This window comes from Petaurus breviceps, unplaced genomic scaffold (genome assembly GCF_028583685.1).
Source record: "Petaurus breviceps papuanus isolate PSGF00001 unplaced genomic scaffold, PetGlider_PUasm1.0 112, whole genome shotgun sequence".
Lineage (NCBI taxonomy): Eukaryota > Metazoa > Chordata > Mammalia > Diprotodontia > Petauridae > Petaurus > Petaurus breviceps.
In genome coordinates, this window is record NW_027185601.1 from 3,071,487 (window position 1) to 3,093,801 (window position 22,315).

Below are 22,315 nucleotides of genomic sequence, written 5' to 3' on the forward strand. Positions count from 1 at the left end.
GAGTGAGAAGAGCAAAACCAGGAAAAATTTGTACACAATTACAGATACAACGTATGTGTGATGACCAACTTTGATAGACCGGACTCCTGTCAGAAATGCAGGGCTATAAGTAAACTCCAAAAGACTCATGATGGAGAGAGATGTCTACATTCAGAGAAAGAACTAGAAAGAACAGAGTTTGAATGCAGATTAAAGCAAATTACCTGCTCTCTTTCTTTTTCTTGTTTGCTTTGGTTTCCTCTTTCCCATTGTTCATTCCATACAATCCTTCTTTATAACCTGACCAATGTCTAATGTAAAAGTATCTGCAGATCCTATACCTGATTGTATGCTGCCATGAAGGGTGGGGGAAGGGGAGGGAGGAGCAGAAAATTTGAAACTCAAAGAACTGGGGAACCGAATCTTGTAAACTCAAAGTAAGGGAACATTATAATTAATAAAGAAATTAATAAAGATAAAAAAAAAACCAATTCTTGATTTAGAGGGAATCCCTCAACTTGGACTCTGAAGAGGCTCCCTATTTTATGCCTTACCTAGAGCATCATCAGACAGAATTATTTCTGTTCTCTTATTATATCTTTTGAAATCTGAGATATTTTCCCTACTGTTTTGATATTAGATTGATTCCTTAAATGCATTCACAACTGTGTTGCCTCCGACATGGTCCTCTGCTATGTATACTTGGTCCAGTCCAGATGCTTTTCCCATTTTGTTATCCTTACTGTAATGTCCACCTTTCCTACAACTAATGAGTAAGTTTACTAGCATTTATTAAGTGCCCAACATGTGGCAGGTTCTGTGCACTGTGAATCAAGAAAAGCCAAAAACCTATCCTTGCTCTCAAAGAGCTCACAATCTAAAGGCAGTGGGCAGAGCATGGGGAGGGGGCAGGGTTGGACAACATGAAATGCTCAAGACTTTGCTCTTAGGGTTCTAGTGTGTAGTGATTTCCCTTTCTTTAATGGATAAAACCACTTGCTGTAATAATTCTATCAATCCTTTCCATTTTTCTTTTATTTCTTCACTTACTAATCTTTTTGTATTGGTTTTCACCTACATTACTTCTCTTTGCTTTACAAAATGATACTGCTCATAATGGTCTGACATCTTCCTTATTAAGATCTTACTAATTAATTTATATTCTAACCTGGCATCATCATGGATAGTCTAATCAAGTTGAAAGATTATCTGGCTTGGAACTCTCCCTTATCCCCTCTGCTGCTTAGAAAAATCTTTATTGGCCTGAATGTAAATGAGTTTGTACTACTATTATTTATTCCCAGAGTTCTTGACTTGACATTCATAAACTTGATTTTGTTATTATTGTTGTTTTTTTAGTATTTTTAAAACTTTCTCAGTATAATATGTTTCTTTTGTAATCCTATGTGTTTTTTTTTATGCACTTTAAAATAGTGTTCTGAGGGATTCATAGGTTTCAACAGACTATCAAAGGGTCAGTGATGCAAGATAGGTTAGGGATCGCTGGTTTATTCAAACGCTACCATATACAGTCATCAATAATTACAAAGAGGAATCCTTATATGATTTTTAAAACAAAATGATTGCTTTTGGGAAACAAATCTAGTAAATTTGTATTAATCAAGTCATGAACCAAGAGCAGGAATTTCATTATCTAGCTATGCAATATTTTTCTTTTTTTTTTTATTAAAATGTACTCTTAAGAAGCCCAGATGGAAATAAAATAGGCCACAAAAATCATGTGTTACTCCTTTGAGTGACTCTTGGTTTTATCCATTAACATCTTCTCTTCACTAACTAATTGAAACCCTCCACACCTTCTCATCCTGCAAAATTGGAATTTTCCCACACAAAAGTAAGTGCAGGTGCTGCTGCTCAAAAAATTTTCTCACCCAAAGCAGTGGCCCAAATTTACTATATTATAAGAGTGTGAAGCAGCAACAGCATGGAATCAGGAAGACTGGGGCTCATATCTCACCCTGGCAAGTCACTTAACCTCCATCCTTCAGTGTACTCATATATAAAAGGAGGGGGTTTAATGCAATGTCCTCTGAGGTCCCTTATAGCTCTAAATCTACAATCTCATGGTTTCCTTTTTTTAAAGAATGGCTCTCTAATAACCTCACATTTCTGATCTAGACAAAACCATGGAGCTAGAAAGTACCATGCAGGCCATTTCAAACTGAAATTGTACTCTCTTCAAGTAATTCCTATGTCCTTTTAGACATAATTAAATGCTTTTTTTTTAAGACCAACTTGAAAGACCCTCCCTAGAAATGGCTTTCAAAATGGTAGTATGTCTATGTGTCAGAATAGTGTTTTCCAATGTAAGATATGGTACTGAAAGGATCACAACAAATCACCCAACCTGGTCAATTTTAACTTGTCCAGGTTCACACAGACTTTTACAGTAATCCCTTTCCAAACCAAATTCACTCTCATATTTGAGGACAAATTCCTATAGATTCCTCTGGCCTAAAGAAACTATTTCTGGCAAGCTCATATAGTAGAGGATCCTGTATAATCCCTTTTTACTCTGTCCTTTTTATTTAGAGACTTATCAGAATGCCCAGGGTCTCATTTTAACTGGAGCTGAGTTAAGATTAATTCCAGAAAATAAATGTTATATGTTGTCTTTTACATGTATCCATTGCTTCTATAATCTCTCTCCCACCTCTTACTATCTCCTTTCCTTCTCCCTCCTTCCCTTCCTCCTTTTTCCATCCATTCTCTCCCTCTCCTCTTCCTCTCTCCTTCCTGTTTCCCTTCTTTGTTCCTTTTTCTTCTCCTTTACCATTCTCCACCCTTTCTCCTTCCCCCCTCCCCTTCCCTTCTTTACTCTTTCTCTCTCTGCCTCTCTCCCTCTAGTCCTATTTCTCTTGCCAACACTTTCTCCACTTAGCTATTTATGTATCTTTCCTCTCATAGTTCGGGCTTCATGGTTGTGTCTTTGAGCTTAGGTCTGGGGCGAGGTAAAAATATATGATGGCTTTCTTAGAAATGCTAATCATTTCATAGGATCATAGATTTATAGCTAGAAGGCACCTGAGATGTCATCTTACCCAATCCTATCATGTTATTGAGGCCTAGGGAGGTTAAGTGATTTGCCCAGGCAGATCCAGGATGTGAGCTTCAGTTATGTTAAATATTATATTGAAATTGACATGACTTGTTCTATGGAATTTTCACTGAGGTGTTACCTATTCCATGCTCAGAAAATCACTCTGCAACTTCATAGAAAGGAAACATATTGTTGTAGCTAAAGGTCTGGCATAACAGTCAAAAATACCTAAGTTTAAACCCTGCCTCTGATAAATATTGACTATGTGACCCTGAGTAAAACATTTTACTTTTCAAAGTCCCAGGTATCTCCCTCAGACTATGTACAGACAAATTGCTTATCTCTATCGCTGTAGACTTTAATACCATGAATTCCTTACTCCAATGAAATCATGAATCAGGCTCAGAGATTTAGAGTTAGTAAAAACATAAAGGATTATCTCTTCCCATCCCCTCTTTTTATAGATGAGGAGATTGAGGTCTAGAGAAAATAAGGAATATGTCCAAGGTCAAATAGGTGGTAAGCAACAGAGGTGGGATTTGACCTGTGTTCTCTGTCTCCAAAACCAGAACTCTTTTCACTCTTTTATGCTTACATAAAAAATAATAATAATGTCACCCAACTTTATAGATCAAATTACACTCTAATTATAATTATATAAATAATTATATTCTTTGTTCTACAAATTTTTTACTACAAGTCAGAAAACCTAAACTGAACTAGTAAGAAACGTAATACAGTTAGCTTCCTTCTACTTAAAATTGTAAATTTGGACCAAGGACAAGATGCTTTAATGTCGAATCAGAAGCAGGAGTTTTCTGAGGCAAGTAGCCAGATATCCAGTCTGGTTTCTAGTACATTTGTGCCTTCTGACTAATTGACTTGTTAACTATGCTAATATATTCATGTTCCTCTGCCTTTTTATTTTTTCTTTTAGTAGATTGTGCTATGGGATTGAATGCCTAAGATTAAAGAGCAAAGACTCACAGAGATTTTTTTTCCCATCCATTTTCCTATAGGAAACCAGACTTGACATCCAAAACAGCTTATAAAATGTCTGGATATCTCCAAATATTTTATTTCAGCTGCAAATTCAGTTGCCTCTCAAAAGAGGGCCTGTTTTTAATTAGGTGCCACAGCCTAAGGGGGAAAAGCTTCAGCTTAGTAGATTTTGACAGAACCAACTTGAAAGTAAGAATGCTAGGATTCTCTTAACATTCTCAATTTATCTTCTACCATAGTTGTTCAAGGAATGATTAGCTCTGTGAGGACAGGTTCAATGACAAAGTTTATTAAATCTGGTCTCTCTCTCTCTCTTGTGTTGCCTCTCAGGTGCTGCAGGAGGCCAGAGGGGATTTCTAGGTTGTATTCGCTCCCTCAGGATGAATGGGGTAACTCTTGATTTGGAAGAAAGAGCAAAGGTCACTCTAGGAGTGAAACCTGGGTGCTCAGGCCATTGCACCAGCTATGGAATGTACTGTGAGAATGGAGGCAAATGTGTGGAGAAGTACAATGGTTATTCCTGTGATTGCTCCAAGACAGCCTATGATGGACCATTTTGCATAAAAGGTAAGATATGACTATTTGTTGTTATTGCTGTTTTTCAATGCTCACTACTTTTCCTCTTCATAGGCCCAAATAACCCATTTAGTGAAAGAGGGTCAACCAGTCACAGACAGGGCTTTACCTGGAAAAGAATGGTGGTCAAGATCCCACTACTGTAATAGGTATGGTTAACTCCATCATCTTTATTATCTAGTAATCCTCACAAAGGAAATAGTGGTATTCAATTTCTCTCACATTCTAATGGACACTTGACTTGAATATCACAAACTAAACATCCAGTTTGATGATGAATGGTGCAATGATTGACACCTGAAAGATGGCTTTAAGCTTAACTCCATCATATCACTATGGGGGCGGGGAGGAGGTGGCAGGACACCAAAGAGGCAGCATGGTGATAAAGTGAATAGAATTCTGGACTTGGAGTCAGGAAGAGTTAGATTGGCATCCTGCATCAGACACTTCCAAGATAGCCTGGGTATGTCACAACCTCTCTACATCTCAGCTCTAAATCTTACTGTAAAATGGCAGTGATAACAGCACCTGCTTAACAATGCTATTGTGAGGATTCAGTGAGATAATCCATGTACAGCACCTTCAGACATTATATAAATGTCTGTTATAATTATTATTGCTTTTGCTATTCTTACAGTAACTCTTTGACCTAAGTTAATAGTAAAACACATATTTATGTGTGCCTTTAATGCTTCTGGGCTATGAGGAGTCTGGAGTCAGTCTAGTCCCATAAGAGCACCTCATTAGATCTATTCTTGAGAATACCTAGGTCTTGTGAGTGAAAACACACATTCTTCTAAGAGACACTGACCAAGTGGACAATTCAGGTTCTCTGGTAATGGTCAGGCAGACTGATTTTGAATGGTCCCCTAGTTTTCTAATAAATAGGGCCTTTGACTATACGTTGTATTCCTTCTCTTTTCCATTCCATCCTTTGTACCATTTGTAGGATAATCTTTTTTTCTTGCATCAATCTGGTAATATTACTCAATTTGTCACAAACTTTCAGTAGTTCCGAACTGCCTATAGAGGAAAATTCAGATGCCTTTTTCTGACATTCAAGGCTTTATAAAATATGGCCTTCCCCTCTCTTCCCACTCTCTGCCCTATGAATACACACTGTGTTCACATCTGCTCATCTTTGCTCATCTACCCACAATCCCTCCATTCCCCTCCTCCCTCCAGACTTATTGAATCTGTAAGGCCAACTCATGTCACCTCCTACCTCTTCTCCCCCAGACAGCCATGACCTTCCCCTTCAGACCACAGGAGACTTTGTTTGCAGCTCCTCTAAATGCATGTATCCTATAATGTTAGCTATTATAACTCTCTGCACTGGTATCATCTCCCATTTACGGCAAGGACCATAGATTACCTAATTTTTGCATCTAGTACAATTCTCAATTCACAACAGGTGCCTGATAAATGGTTGTTGTTGTTGCAGTTGACTTTAAGGACCCAAACATATAATCCTTTCATAAACCCTGTATTAGGATGTGAGCTGGAAAATTCATGTAACTTATTGATTACTTAATTTTCCTGTACCTGAAATTTTAAGAAAAAAGAGAGGGCAAGGAGAGAAATTTTCCACCTTCCTGGTTTATGAGTTAAGTACGAGTTAAATCCCTGTTTGCTTTGTAAAGGAATATAAAGCTTTTGGGTGTAGTCTTCAGTGAATGATTGTTGCATCTCTTAATAAGAAGCTTTACATAAACACCCCATTCACAGGGCCTGTGCCATGATGAATACATGAAGAGTTGTTTATACTGCATTAGTCTTATACAATGCCATCCAGAGAGGGATGCATTGTTGGAAAATATGCTCTATACATCCAGGCTACATCTGGCATTGCTTTTAAGATGGTAATAGAAATGATGTTAGATGGGTATGAAAAAGAAATACCAAACAGCAACAAAAGTGGGAAAAGAATCAATTGAAGAAGACGATTTCACATTAACAGTATTATTATAGAGTATCTTTCTGTTCCAAACAACAGGAATTCTGTGCTTTCCTTGTGGCACACAATTAGGATGGGCTTGTGGATTACATTAATTTTGTACTTGTAGAAATGACAGTCTTGCAATTACCGTTCATTGTGCTTGATGCTAATTTCACTGTAGTCATTCTATTGCCAAAGTAATGTCTGAAAGCAATCAAGTAAACACTAATGCTTGAAAGACTCTAGTACATAAGTACCAATTTAAAGAAAATCACAGTCCTGGTATTTTTAGAGATTTAGGTTAAATACAGAGGCTCCTACAAAATCCCTGAGGGTTAATAAATATTATGCCTAAATGCCAAGGCAGGGATATCTATCCTTAAGCTTGCATCAGTGTTAAATATAAAGGTAAATCAGGTTTGCTTCATTCCTTTGCTCATTGGTTCAAAGAGCTTATCCAATATATATCTAAATACCCTTTTTAAATCATTTCTGAGCAAAATGAGTTTGAGTCTGATCCTATTAGGAGAAAAAAAATACAAAACTTAGAAGTGGGTTTGTGGACACCCTAAGGTCTCAGATAAAGACTACTGCTGACTTGAGAAATAGCAGTAAGTCTCAGAACAAAAGAGTAGGTAGCAATTGAAAATAGTAATACTTGAACCAAGGCAAAGAATCTTGTCATCTTCCATAGAGGCAAGGAGCACTACCATGACAGTCATTTGAGGCTCTCGGAAGAGTTTCAACTACCATCTTGGTGTTTTCTCTAGCTACCCCCAAGCCACTCATCCCTACTCATTCTCACTCTTGACCAATACTAGTGCAGGCTCAGGCTCCAAGAACAGTCACTCTGCTTATTCACAATAGGACAAATTCTACACTGCAAGAGGACTTAAAACCATGACCTGAAGATGTATTGAAGATACTAGAAACATTTAGCCATGAAAAGAAAAGACTTAGAGAAGACATGATAGTTGTCTTCCAGTAACTAAAGGACTGTTACATACAAGAGGTTAGATTTGTTTAGCACCAGATTTCAGAACTAGGACCAATGATTGAAAGTTGAAGAGAGGAAAATCTGGGCTTAATAAAGGAAAAGCAATCATTAAAGCTATCCAAAAAAGAAACTTCCCTTTTGGTGGCACCATAAGTTGTCCATCAGTGGAAAAGATGGATAATCATTTGTCATGGACCTTAGAAAGGATATTCTGCTCACGTATGGGTCGATGTAGAACGGTGATGTCATACTCAAGTAGAAACAGATCCCTACAGGCCATGTGTAGAATTATAAAACTACAAATTAGCATTTCCTATGTTATAGTTTTATTTATTTTGTTAAGCATTTCCCAATTATATTTTAATCTAGTTCAAGCAGCACTTGGGAGTTTTGCACACAGTTGTAGCTGTAAATTTGATACCTCAGGTGTAGAAAACCTTTCTTTTTCTGAGATTGTATGAATATATGAAATTCATTCTAGATCTTTTTGACCATCTTTTTGCAGTAGGTTCTCTTTATGAATGGACTCACTCCTTGCTATTATTGTGGATAGCAGTCCAGTATAGACAAAAAAGACTCCTTCAGGGATCCATTGAAACTAAACCTGATATCTGAGTGTTCCAGTCTGCCCTAAGAGGCTTATTCTTTCTTCCCATTGCTAAAGGAATATCTCTGTTCTCCTGTTTGATTCCTTTGTTCTTCTTTCCTCAGGAAGGTTTCCATGATGAATAACAAGGATTTTTTTTGCAGCAAGGATCATGGCACCAAGGGGGTAATACAAAAGAAAAACCATTAGATGAACCCTGAGCCTGGCGCATAACAGGAACTCAATAAATACTTGTTGTCCAGATTTGTTCAAAAAATCAGAAGATTTGAGTTGAAATTTCAGCCCCATCACTGTATAACCTTAAGACATTACTGTCTTCATCTGAATTGGACTAGATAATATGGGTAATCCTTTCCAGTGCTAATGATCTTCTATCACCTTCAAATCTACTATCACTTTCCTCAGCTAAGTAGTAGTACAGAAATACAATTGATTCCTAATTATACATCTCTATATTACAGATTGTCCATGACCAAGACCAGGCCTGGACAAAAAAAAAAATTAGTAGAATCTTTCGGTATCTTGAGACTTTTCACGTGCCAGTCCACAACCTTGGTTACCTGTTTTCTTCATACTGTATCCCTCTATCTACCTTATAAAATATCATCTAAATATTTTAATGCTAATCTAGAAATGGCTAATTCAATTCATTTTAGGAAAAAATGCACTTTTTACATGGCAATGTGTTTGATGAGAACCTATTGGCCCAAGTAAGATGATCAAGCAGAGAACAGAGGAAGACTGAAGAGAGAGAGCCTTGGGAAATGCTAACATTTGTGGGGCAAGAGAAATACAATGAACCACTGAGAAAAATTGGGAAGGAATGGTCAGGTAGGTAGAAGGAGAGAGCAATGTGTCACCAATAGCAAGGAAGGAGAAGCTCTCCAGGAGAAGGGAGATAAAATCATTGTCAAACTCTCCAGAAAAGATAAGGGGATCAAAGGCTGAGATAAGATTGTCTGCTTTATCAATTAAAAATTCACTGGTGGGAGCAATTTCAGCAAAGTACTGAAGCAGATTATTTAGGACTGATTAATGAATGAATGGTGCTGAGATAAAGTCTGTGAGTATCTGCTATTCTTTCTACAGTAGAAGATATAAGAGAGATATAGCATGATAGAATGAGGGATGGTAGGAAATGCTGCTTTTTTTAAGATAATGAATAACAGATTAATTTGTTATTAATTAATTCCTTTTAGGAGCTGTTATTGTTCAGTCATTTCAGTTATGTGATTCTTTGTGACACCATTTGGGATTTTCTTGGCAAAGGCACTGGACTGGTTTGCTATTTCATTCTCCACCTCATTTTTGTAGATGAGAAAACAGAAGCAAAGAGGGTTAAGTCGCTTGTCCAGGATCACACAGCTAGTAAATGTCTAAGGCTAAATTTGAACTCAGATCTACCTGACTCTGGGGCTACCACTTTATCCACTGTGCTCCCTAGCTGCTTTGTGCCACCTAGATGTAGGAGTTATTGGGGATCAAATCCTTGAGGCAAAAAATAATCATCATCATTCAGTTATGGATTTCAGCTATGGATTTGAATGTTGGTCAGAGAGGCCTTCCTGGCACTAGGGCATGAGTTGCAGGCCACTGCCACTCTGAAGGCCAGATGTGCATCTATACATAGTCCAAAAATGTTCTTTGTACAGTAGCCATACTCCCAGCTGGGTCAGGACCACATTTTTCAGACTGTAGTCCTAATTCTCTAGTATAGAACGAAATGGTTTGATAGAGCCAAAAGTGCACTGGACTCGAAGTTGAGAGACTTGGGTTCTAGCTCATGCTTTGTCCATCTCTCAACCTGAGTTTGTACAAATCATCCCCCCAACTTGTACAACAGATACTTTATCTCAAAAATGGAGGAGTTGGAACACTTGACCTATAAAGATTCCTTCCAGCTCACAGGGTTTCTGCATTGTAGTTAGGAGTGTAAGAAGGGATATAATGGTATCTTGTTTGCTCCCACAAAAGTTACTGGAAGATAATCAATAGCTGTGGGGAAGTTCTTGCTTATCTTACTTTACTAATACCCTGGCCTTCCTGGAGCTATGCCAATGGCCAGAGGGAACTAAAAAGGTGAGGGTGTGGCAGGCAGCTCTGACCTTAGAAGAGGTCAGGTCTCAAGTATCCTCACTACCTCACTACCACGCCTCTGTAATCTACATATAATCTGCATATGTTAAAGAAATGTAGAATATATAGAAGGAAATAAAGTGAGGACTATGAGGAATTTGACTAACCTTTGATAAATTTGACTATATATATATATATATATATATATATAGAGAGAGAGAGAGAGAGAGAGAGAGAGAGAGAAGGGAGGGAAAGAGGGAGGGGGGGATGGAGGGAGAGAGAATGTAGAATATATATAGAAAGAGAGGAAAATAAAGTAAGGAATTTGAGGAATTGAACTAACCCTAAGTCTACCAGGAAGGACAGAACTTGTAGACCCTCACTCCTGGTTCTGTATAAATGTGGGTGTGTCCCTAGTGAGCTCCACACCTGTTTACTTGCTGGAAGCATAAATAAGTACCTTCTTCTGCACAAACTGAGTTCTTTCATCAAGAGGGGGTTTGTCATTTTAAGGGATGCATCATGTGGATCTTCCTAAGGGTCCCAAAAAATGGAAGCAGTGGGCAGTGGAAGTTTGTCTCAGGCCAACTTCCTGACCCTATACCTGGAAGTCCTGTGATACCCATAGCTGTAAAGCAGCTATGCTGAAACACATCTTCAGCATGCCAGATCCATGCACACTTACATCATTTATTTCCTTCAGCAGGTAGAAAGAACTGAGTTTAGTACCTCCTTAGTAAGGATAATTAGTTAAAACCAGAAGTTACCATTAATATTAGAGTAGGGGCAACCAGATGGCACAGTGGATAGAGTATTAGGTCTGAGGTCAGGAAGACTCATCTTCCTGAGTTCAAATCTGGCCTTCAGTGTGTGACCTGTTTGCCTTAGTTTCATCATCTGTGAAATGAGCTGAAGGAGGAAATGACAAACCACTTTACCGTGTTTATTAAGATAACCCCAAACAGGGTCACATAAAATGGGAAATAATTCAACAGCAACAACTATATCAAATAGTTCATCTTCAGTTTTTCTCACCCCAACCCCACTTCATCTCAGAAGAGTTCCTTCCCCGCCTAGTTTAGCCATTTCCTGATTCTTCTGGGGTTGTCTCGTCTTTCAGTCTCCATGGGGTCACTGTTCTGGGGTTTCTCCCTCCCTAAGGTCAGGCAGTGTATTGTTGTTTTTCCCTCAACACCCCACCCTCAAAAATCTCCTGCTGAATTGGCCTTAAATAGCTGATTTGGGGGCCATCTTTCCTGGCACTTGCCCTAGACTCTAGAATTTCTAGGCATTACAACATTTTTCTTGGGAAAAAGATCAAAAAAAAGCATAAAACATGAAGGAGAGACTGAGACTTTGCTTTAACTCAGAGGAGAATTGGGGCAATGAATGTTAGGGAGTGGGGACTAAAGAGGAATGTGGAAGAAGAATCAACAGGTGGAAATGAGAACCTCTTGCAACCTGTTCTTCAAGTTTGAGACATTTTCATATTAAACATTATTTGAAGTCTTTTTGGCTACAGATGACTTCTGAAAAGGAAAAAAAAAAGCTCCAAGTAACACACATATTGTTCACTAGTATTTTTTACTTCGGCTTCCCCAGCAGTAAACAGAACTCTAAACTATGTGTGATTAAAAAAAAAAAAACACAACATGAATCTCCTTTATCTCAGCCAAAGCCATAGCTGTATGATTTCTGCTAAGATTGCTAATACATTGCTCCTCTCTCATGATTCTAAAAGGAACCTTCTGGTCTCATAAATTGTCCAGAATGTTTTGCTTTTAAATTACACACCTTTCCTGAGCCCCTGCAGGCAGACCTGTTCACCAAATACCACATTGTCCTTGAGCAGTTCATCATGTCTACAGGGGATAACTACCAGCCTTTGACATTCAATTTCTCCACTAGACAACATTTTTTATGTGTATATCATTTCCAATAGGTGGACCAGTCATCAGAGATTGAGCTCATTGCCGACTTCCTTTTCTTAGCATGAAGATAGTATGAAGAACTCTCTACCCCACACCTCAACAAAAAAAAAATCAATTTTAAGTGGGTTTTAGCTGATCTTGTCCTTTTTTTTTTTTAAATTCTTGCTTTGTTTTTTGTATTTTAGTTTTTACAAAGGAATATTTACTGAGAGAAAATAGCAAGAACAAAAGTATAATCATTTCCCTCCAGCACCTGCAGGGCATACTGCCTCTCTTCCACCCATACCACTTCAGACCCTGGAGAGAGTGGGCTCACATTGAAATCAGAGGCCACAAGGCCGTTAATCACAAAGTTGACTTCCAGATGCATCCTAGTCAGTGTATAGTGCTGGAAAAAAAATGATTATTTCTCTCTTGTATTTAATAAATAATTATTGAATTAGGGCCAAGGTTTTGTCCCTCTTCTACTTCCTCAACTAGAAATCAACCAGTGTGGGAAATCTTGACCGAAAACTTACCCCAACTAAGATCTAATCAGATTATAAAAGAATTTCTAGTTTGGGCTAATGCGAGGATTCCTGCTCATTGAGTTTATTCAGACAGATCTGGGGAAATGTGTATTCTTCCTTTTGTCAGACAGGTGATATGGAAATTAAGTCTCTTTGACCAAGATTTGGGCGATCCACACTATACCAAAACCCTCATTGTTATAGTGCCCACTTCTTATTATAATATTCATTCTCTGTCATTACTTGCTGACAAATCAGAGTGGATTGCCAACCTTAAGAACACCCACTTTTCTGAGAGCATATAAACTGTAAGCCCACCACCATGAGGAGTTTTTTGATTGAAGGGTGCCACTGACCTCCTTCTTAAAATGCTAGCATTAAAAGGGCCTCTAGGTGGTGTAGTGAATAGAGCACTGGCCCTGGAGTCAGGAGGACCTGAATTCAAATCTGACCTCAGACACTTGACACAATTACTAGCCGTGTGACTTTGGGCAAGTCACTTAACCCCAATTGCCCTCAAAAAGCAAAAAAAAAAAAAAAATGCTAGCATTATTACTAACATGGTAAATTTCCCAGAAACTGTGTATCATGAACTTTTTAAATGTCATAGTGCCACTACATATCTCATAGAATCTTACAATTTTGCTGCAAAGTCAGTCCACTATTGACCTGGGTCCTGGTTATTCCTTAGACTTGTTCCAAGGAACTGGGTTTGACTGGTCATAAACTCTGGTCTGTGCTCAGATTCCCAAATATTTGACTACTTTCCTGACTCTCCAAAGTTAGCAAGATTGCAACCTGGATAATTCTATGTGCACTATTTCCTCACATAATGGGGTGGTGGGGTGGTGGCAGGAATAGACACGTCAGTGACAGAAGCAATGGAAGGGCCATATGCAGATGACTTCATGTCAGTCCTGGTGGGAAGAGTAAAACAGTCAATTCTATTACCTGAGAGGGGAAAAAAATTTCCAATCACTTTTCTTGGGTTTTAGTTCATTTTACAAAATAATTGGAGGTTTCTAAAACATTCTAATCCCATAGAGTTATGTTCTCAGTGAAAGGGGCACTTAGGTGGCTCAGTGGACAGAGAACTGGGCCTAGAGTCAGGAAGACCTGAGTTCAAATTCAGCCTCAGAAACTTATAATTATGTGACCCTGGTCAAGTCACTTAACCTCTGTTTGCATTAATCCCTTGGAGAAGGAAATGGCAAACCACTCCAGAGTCTTTGCCAAGAAATCCACATAGAAAGTATGGTCTATGAGGTCATGGAGAGTTGAACACTTCTAAACCACTGAACAACAACAAATATGTCTAATGAGTCTGCTCTGGTCTCCCCAACTTACTCTGAATAAGGGTTACATAAATGAATTAAATTCATTTAAGTATGCAGATAAAGGCAGAGTGGTCTTTACAATGAATCTTAGAACTCTGACATCAGATTTTTATTACATCTTGAAACCAGTTGTTTTCTGTCACATCCAACTCTTCATGACCCCTTTTGGGTTTCTCTTGGCAAAGATACTGGAGTGGTTTGCCATTTTCTTCTCTAGCTCATTTTACAGATGAGGAAACTGAGACAAACAGGGTTTAGTGACTTGCCTAGGGTCACACAATTAGGAAGTGTCTGAGGTCAGATTTGAATTCAGCAAGATGAGTCTCCTTGACTCCAGGTTTGGCAGTCTGTCCACTGTGCCACCTAGCAGGTGCTCTGCCCAAAGGAATGTAAATTTTAATCACTGAAACCTCCCAAGACACTTTGAGTTTTAGGGCTAGATTTCTTTCATAAGAACCTTGCTCTAAACCCAAATTACTGTGGCTTTCATTGATTGGTCATTAATAGATCCCAGACCAAGCCCAAGATCCTGTTTGGACCCTGGTTGCTCAAGTTAATGTAAATAGCAGTTGTTTTTGTTTTGACCAGAAACCCTGAGTGTCTTCCCCTCACAGATTTTATTGTTTTCAATTCACTGGCATGTCATGGCATCACTTCCATGACGTCATGGTCCTCTTTGAGAACAAAGGACAAACAACATCTGGAAACCAAAACTTTTTCCACCAAAATTCATTTCAGTCTATTATTATTAAACACTTCCATTGTGCCAGGCACTGAGATCACAAAGAAGAAGAAAAACAGCCCCTACCCTCCAGAAGCCTATGTTCTACTGGGTCACATCTCTAATATGCAAATAAATGATGATATATGATCACAGGGTCTTGGAGTCAGAGTTGGAAAGTCTGTTGGACATGATATTGGTCAGCCCAAGCACACATGGACAATAAAGAGATGAGCCAGGACTTGACCACAAGCCAAGCCCTCTCATATCAGATTCATTGTTAACATTATCATTAATATGTCAACTTTCACTTTACACCTAACTTTTCCAGAATGCATTTATTTCTTGAAATAAGGTAGGATTGTAGTACTAATATGTTTGAAAGTTTCTGAGGTCAGATTTGAATGCAGATCTTCCTGATTCCAGATCCAGTGCTCCATTCACAATGCTACCTAGCTTCTTAGAAGGTTTCCTCATGACTGAAGAGGAAGCAAGCAACCCCCCCCCCCCCATATATGCTTCATGCTGTAGTCATGTGGCCTATAGCTCCCTGGCAAAAAATTTAGTAGCTACTATTAGACTCTGATTTTGATAGTAACTGCAGTAATGTCAGGGACTCCAGGGACTACTAGCTATGAAATTTTTAGGTCCTTTGGAAACTGAAATGTAGGGCTTTAGAGGTTATGGGAGTTGAAAACAGGGTTTGTAGCTCCCAATATATAGGTTATTCATAAATGCAGTGTTCATAAATCAGGACCTGACTGTTTTCAGACAAGTAGAGCTACTGAGAAAGATTTAATCTAGTCGGTCTCCTTTAAATCCCTATACCTTTTTGATAAAGAGAGGATTAGGGCAGTTAGGTCACATATAGATGCCAAATAGAGTACAACCTCATTAATTTAGAGTACACTAATTCATAACTGTGATAAATTTTGAAATATGCTATAATGAAGTTTCTATCTATTCTAGCTAGTATGAAAACAGCTTGTTATGAAAATTAATTGCTCAAATAAAATTGCGGGGGGAATTTTTAACCTACTTAAGAGAACAAACTTCTCTTAAGTTAAGAGCAACTTTTTACATTTAGACCATTTGTTATATTATTAGCAGCTCATTATTTTCCAATTTTTTGCACAAGAAGGTCTACTAAAGATTGTCTTTTATAAATTCTTTATTACTCTTAACCACATAAAACAATAACAATAATAATTCAATTATATTAAGTTTAAATTTAGCAAAATGCATTCTTTGTGATGCTGCAAAGGAGGTATTTTCTGAGAGGATTTATTGAAGAAGAAAAAGAAATAGAAACAGTTTGAGATGTGTGTGTCTTAAGATAATTCCAAATATTGAAAGGGGGGCAAGTCACTTAACCTCTATTTGCCTCAGTTTCCTCATCTGTAAATTAGAGACAAAAATAACACCAACTTGCTGGGGTTGTTATAAGGGTCAATGAGAGGATATTTATAAAGCACTTAGCATAGATCTTCACTAATAATAGGAGATATACATGTATATAAATGCTTATCCCCTTCTCCTTATCATCAGCCAATCAGCAAGAAATTATTAAGTATATCCTAAGGTAATGCTGCTTTATTTCACTTTATCTTTGTGCATTTTATTTTATGGTATAGTGAAAGGTATGCTGGATTTGGAATCTGAGAGCCCAGGTTCATATCCCAAGTCTGAAGGCTTTATATTCCTTCTCCGGACCTTTCTTCTCTCAATCTGTAAGAAGAAAGGGTTCAGCTTGTCACTAAACTCCCATCCAGATCTAAATGTTGTTAAATGATTTTTCAGTCATGTCCAACTCTTTATGATCCCAATGGGGGATTACTTGACTAAGATACTGGAGCAGTTTGTCATTTCCTTCTCCAGCTCATCTTATAGATGAAAGTGACCTGCCCAGAGTCACACAGCTACTAAGAGTCTGAAGTTGTATTTCAGCTCAGGAAGATTAGTCTTCCTGACTCTAGGCATGGCACTCTATCTAGTCTGCCACTTAGCTACCCAGATCTAAATATAGGATCCTATAAAATAATATATAGGAAAGCCCTTTGAAAGCATAAAGCCATATGTAATCAGTGCTGGGCGTTGTTATTAACTTCCCCTGGATCCAAAGGGCTGAGCAGGTAGATATCAGACAGCTCCTGCCTGTTAGAGCTGCATTTGGAGGCTTTGTGTGGCAAGCTACATTATCAAGCTTTGCACAAACCTCCACCTGTTAATAGAGTGTAAATGTTCCTTTTACAAACAAAGAGAAGCTGTACCCTTAGGGCTATTTAAATGAGCTCTTCCTCTAGAGTCTCTACTGCTGAGCATAGCATTTGTTAAGTGCTAGGAAGCCTTAGACTTTGCCTTTCATTACTTTCAGGGATATTCTCCTTGTCAGTCCATGGAATCGCCAAGAAAATGAACCTTGGCTAATCCCCTGCTTCTATAAGGGAATTGTCATGAATTATTTGACCTGATTTGGAACTGCATCAGATCAGCCCAGGCCTCAAACAAGGATGGAGTCCGAAGCATGCCCTGGGGTCATAATTAAAGTCACTTAAAATAATATTAGGATCTTAACCAGCATAGCAGTTCACACAAAATATGAAGTGACTGCTAAATTCAAGAAACCTTTTCCAAAAGGACCCATTTAATCCAAGTTCTTCACTCTTTCTCTGTCCCCTGGTTGGTTTGGTGGAAAAACCGTGAGACCTGGAATGACAAGACAACCAGTTTCTCTCATCCTGATTCTCTGTCTGTAAAACTACACTGCTTTGAAGGGTGATTATAAAACATAAAGGAAATAGCACATATAAAGGACTCAGATCCCCTGATACCAAATCCAAGTCTCTTTCCACTAAAAGGCAGCTAGGGGGTACACTGGATAGAGTCCTGGACGTGGAGTCAAAAAGACCTGCGGTCATTTAATGTTAGAATTACATTTCAATAATAATTAGTGACCCACTGGATAGAACCCTTCACTTGGAGTTGAATGCTTGAATTCAGTTTCAGATACTTAATATCTATATGACCCTGGGAAAGTCACTTAACCTCTGTTTGCCTCAGTTTCCTCATCTATAAAATAGGGTTTTTAACAACAACTACTTCTAGAGTGTTGCGAGGCTAAAATAAATTCACATTTGTTAAGTGCCTTCCAAAAATTAAAGCCCTAAATAAATGTCAGCTATCATTATTCCACTATACAGTTCTTCTCTACTCACTGTTGTAGTCAGGGATGGTAAATTTAGAACTAGAAAGAAGCTTAGAGACCATTAAGTCCACTTCACTTATTGTACAAAGGAGGAAACGGAATCCCAGAGAGAAAAAAAAATGATGTGGCCCAAGTTATAAATTATCAGAGCTATGACCTGAACCCAGAGTCACTAACTCCAAATCCTGCCCTCTATGCACTACCATACAATGGACAAAAAACCCATAAAATAACACAATAAGCTTTTTTCTCCCCACATTACAGGAGAAAAATGTTGAGGCCTGATGTCACACAACTAGTCAATGGCAGAACTAGGATAAGCATCCAGGTGTTTTGTCTCCAGGCCTGATGCCATTTCCATTGAACAATACTGGCTCCTTTTCTATGTAGTCATAAAGCACTATGTAAATATCACCTAATGATATGATGAGGAAGAATTTAAAAGCATTTACAAATACTTAATATGTTCTATGCATTTGACAAATTTCCCCAGACTTCAAATAAAATTTAAAAGAAATAGGAATATACCAACTACTCATAAAATATTCAAATAGATTTGTAGTGTTAGACCTCAGTCCATCCATATCCTTTGTGATTCCTTTCCATGTCCTTTCCTAAGTCTGAAACAGACAATACACCCAAAGTCTGGAGGTTTGCCTTTGATATCGAAAGAATTGTTCAGTTATTTCAATCGTGTCTGATCATGATCTCATTTGGAATTTTCTTGGCAAAGATAGCGGAGTGGATTGACGTTTCCTTCTCTAGCTCATTTTGCTGAGGAGAAAACTGGGGCAAACAGGGTTAAGTGACTTTCTTTGGCTCACACAAGTAGTAGGTATCTGAAGCCAGATTTGAATTCCAGAAGATGAGTCTCCCTGACTCCAGGCTCAGCTCTCTAACCAACATGCTATCTAGCTGTCCCAATCAAAAAATAAAAGCAACGCTATTGGTGATTCAAAATATTTCACCTAAAGAATACAAGTCATCACTCTTCCCTTAAGATCAAAGTAGACTGATCTTGGACCTCTTTAAAATATTTTTGTTTTAGTCAGGTTACCTTACAATGCTATAACAAATATGGCATTTAACTGGGTCTTGCAAGTTTAGGGTTTTATTTTGGGTTTTTTTTTTAAGAATATGTCTAACTCGTTGAAATCCAATTAAAACTCTATTTTAAGTTACGATTTTTCCCTCATTTTGTAGTTCTTGTTTATTTGTTTTTCAGTTTCCATTTGACCATAGATCTAGAACCGGAGGGAAGCTCCAAAACCTTCTAGTCTCCATTTCACAAATGAAGAAACTGAGACTGAGGAAGGTTAAATGATTTACCCAAGGTCACACAAAGTAGTGAGCTGCAAAAGCAAGATTCCAACCCAGATTCTTTGACTCCGTTGCTGATGTTCCTTCCACTATCCAATGCTTGCACCAGACTCAAATATTTCAAACATTCTCTTTTGTAATTACATACAGGATTCTCATGGTTATCACTACTTTTCACATTTAATTTAAAATTAAAGAGTCATTTTCAGAGAGAGTTTTTCTATCACTAATAGATTTGTCATTGATCCAGATCCTCAGCTTTTGTGCTAACATTCAAATGCTATTATATGTCTTGGTTTAACATTTATTCTGCTTTATTCACTTTTTATGCTAAGAGTTTAGCGGGATCTTGGCTGCATAGTTTTGTGTAGACTTTGGAAAATGGAAATACAATTTGCCAAGGAGCAGAGAGGTTCAATAGGCTAGACTCACTGTTATGCTCATGAAATGGGACTGGCCTTGAAGGCCAGAGAACAGGTTGCCAGACCCAGGTCTGCTACTGGCTATTTGAGTGACTTTGGTCAAGCTCGCTGGGTCTCACTTTGCCACACGTAAAATAAGTGGGTTGGTTGGTTTAGATCATAGCATCTCAGAAAGACCCTCAGAGTTCTAGTCCATGACCTTTACAAGAATTCCCCCTGGAAAATGCCCAAGAAATGATCATCCTACATTTTCTTGAAGACCTCTAAGAAGAGGAAGTATCTGCCCATTCTACTGATTATTTTGATTCTGATTGTTAAATTTAATATTAAGATTTCTTAACTTTCCTTAAACCATCAGTTCTTGAACTTATACTACCCCCCCCCATCATTTTTATAATGGAATTTCAATGTAATTGGCTTCCTTCATAATCCCATCTATTTTATTTTATGGATTTAAAAACATTATTCTGAGAAGGATCCTGATAGGCCTCATCAGACTGCCAGAGTCAACCCTGACACAAATAAGGCTAAGAACCTCTACAATCTCTCAGGTGATTTCCATGGGCAGTCAAGTTGTACAGTAGATAGCGTACAGTGCCTGGAGTCAGAAAGATTCATCTTTGAGAGTTCAAATCTGGCCTCAGAAAATGATTAGTTATGTGACCCTAGGTAAGTCACTTAGCCCCACCTGCCTCAGTTTCCTCATCTGTAAAATGACCTGTAGAAGCAAATGTCAAGCCACTCCACTATCTTTGCCAAGAAAACCCTAAATGGGGTCATGAAGAGTCAGACTTGACTAAAATGACTGAACAACAAAACAAAGGAGCTTTCCAGTGCTAACCTTCAGCGGAACCATATTTGAGTTTGCTATAATGGAGATAGACATTTGATCATCTCTGGAACCTCTATTGTCATTCTATATAATGAAATAACTTGACCTCAATGCTTTTGAGTAATTATGAAAATAAACCTAAAACAGCCAACAGTATAAATAACAAAATAAAGTCATATGATCAATACATATCATACTACAGATTATACTGTTGTTGTTGTGCTACTACGCTAAAGGTTGTCCCCTTTCCCTAGTGTTCTGAGCAATTTCCTAATATATTACATTCCATCAACAAGTTACATCTCTTCTCCATCCTTCCCCATGTCCTTTCTATATAACTGAGAGGGGAAGACCCTCATAGTCAGATGTGAACTGAAACAAATGTGGTATTTAACTGCAAATGCCAAATACCAAGAAATTTCTTTCTATTTTTAAATAATGCCACTTATACTCCATATCCATAGTGCTGCAATAATAAGGAAGCAAAGTATTTTCTAATCACCCATTTTGGGAAGAGGGGTGAGGGGGAGACAGTTAAAACAAGAGACATAGTAAGTCTAGCCAAATTCCCCTAACATTGGACTCTGCTAACAACTGATTTATAACAAAGCAGGTGATTTATAGGGTAAATATAGGTCATGGACTGTGGTTTTTCTTATTGATGAAATTCATGCTTTGAATTACTGATTGATGGCTGTACAGAAATTGCCATGACCCTGCTCTGATCTGGGGCAGATAATGCAGTGTGAAATAAGCCTTGATGATAACTGGATTTTACAGTATCCAAACAAACATTGGAAATTCTCAAACTATTGCTCACCTTTTGCTAAGGAGAAAGGGGGGATGTAGGCTGGATGTCTTCAATGTGGAGCCTTCAGTTCAAAACAACTGGTATTTTTAAAGTGCCTATTGTGTACAAAGCATTTGTTGAGCACAAAGGAATCAAAAATTGAAAAATAAGTCTTTTCCCTCAAGGAACTTAAAATCTCGTAGGGTTAGATGAGGTAACCATGAAATTAAATTAAATTAGATAAGTAAATAACTATAGGCATATACATGTAAATACATACTTTTTTTAAAAATCAGATATTTAAAGTCATTCATATAAGGGAATCTTTTAATGAGGAAATACCTCTACCAATGTAGACCAGTAAATTAGATATTTAGAAAGTGGTCTAGAGCACTGATAACTTAAATGACTTGCCCGTATTCACACAGTCAGATTGTGTCAGAAGGAGAACTTGAACTCAGGTCTTCCTAATTCCAAGGCCAGGTTTCTGCCATATTGAGTAGGAAAGGTCAAACAGGGATCATCAGAGATTCCATAATTATAATAGTATATAAATTTATAAAGGGGCAGCTAAATGTCACAGTGGATAGAGTATGGGCCTGAAGTCAGGAAGACTCCTCTTCTGGAGTTCAAATCCAGCCTCAGATACTTACTAGCTGTGTGACCCTGGGAAAGTCACTTAACTCCATTTGACTCAGTTTCCTCATCTGTAAAATGAGCTGGAGAAGAAAATGGCAAACCATTCCAATATCTTTGTCAAGAATGCCACAAATGGGGTCATGAAGAGTCAGATATGACAGAAAAATAACTGAACAGCAATATTTAAATAGTACTTTAAGGCTTACAAATCACTTGACATTATTATTCTCATTTTTCCAGATGAGGAATCTGAGTTTCAGATAAGTTATTAACTTGTTCACGTCAAACCCACGTCTCCTGGACCCAAGTGTGGCATTTTTTCCATATCATTACCCTGACTCTCAAAAAAGCAGAATTTAGAGATTTCATAGA

General features: G+C 38.0%; 1 protein-coding gene across 1 annotated transcript in view; it reads left to right on the plus strand.

Moving 5' to 3' along the window:
- LOC138157377 (contactin-associated protein-like 2) overlaps nucleotides 1–22,315 on the plus strand; it is a 2,155,842-nt gene that overhangs the window by 1,897,556 nt on the left and 235,971 nt on the right. Inside the window, exon 18 of the mRNA XM_069082919.1 lies at nucleotides 4,373–4,609. Coding sequence (XP_068939020.1) covers nucleotides 4,373–4,609 — 237 coding nt within the window. The remainder of the gene's footprint in view (nucleotides 1–4,372; nucleotides 4,610–22,315) is intronic.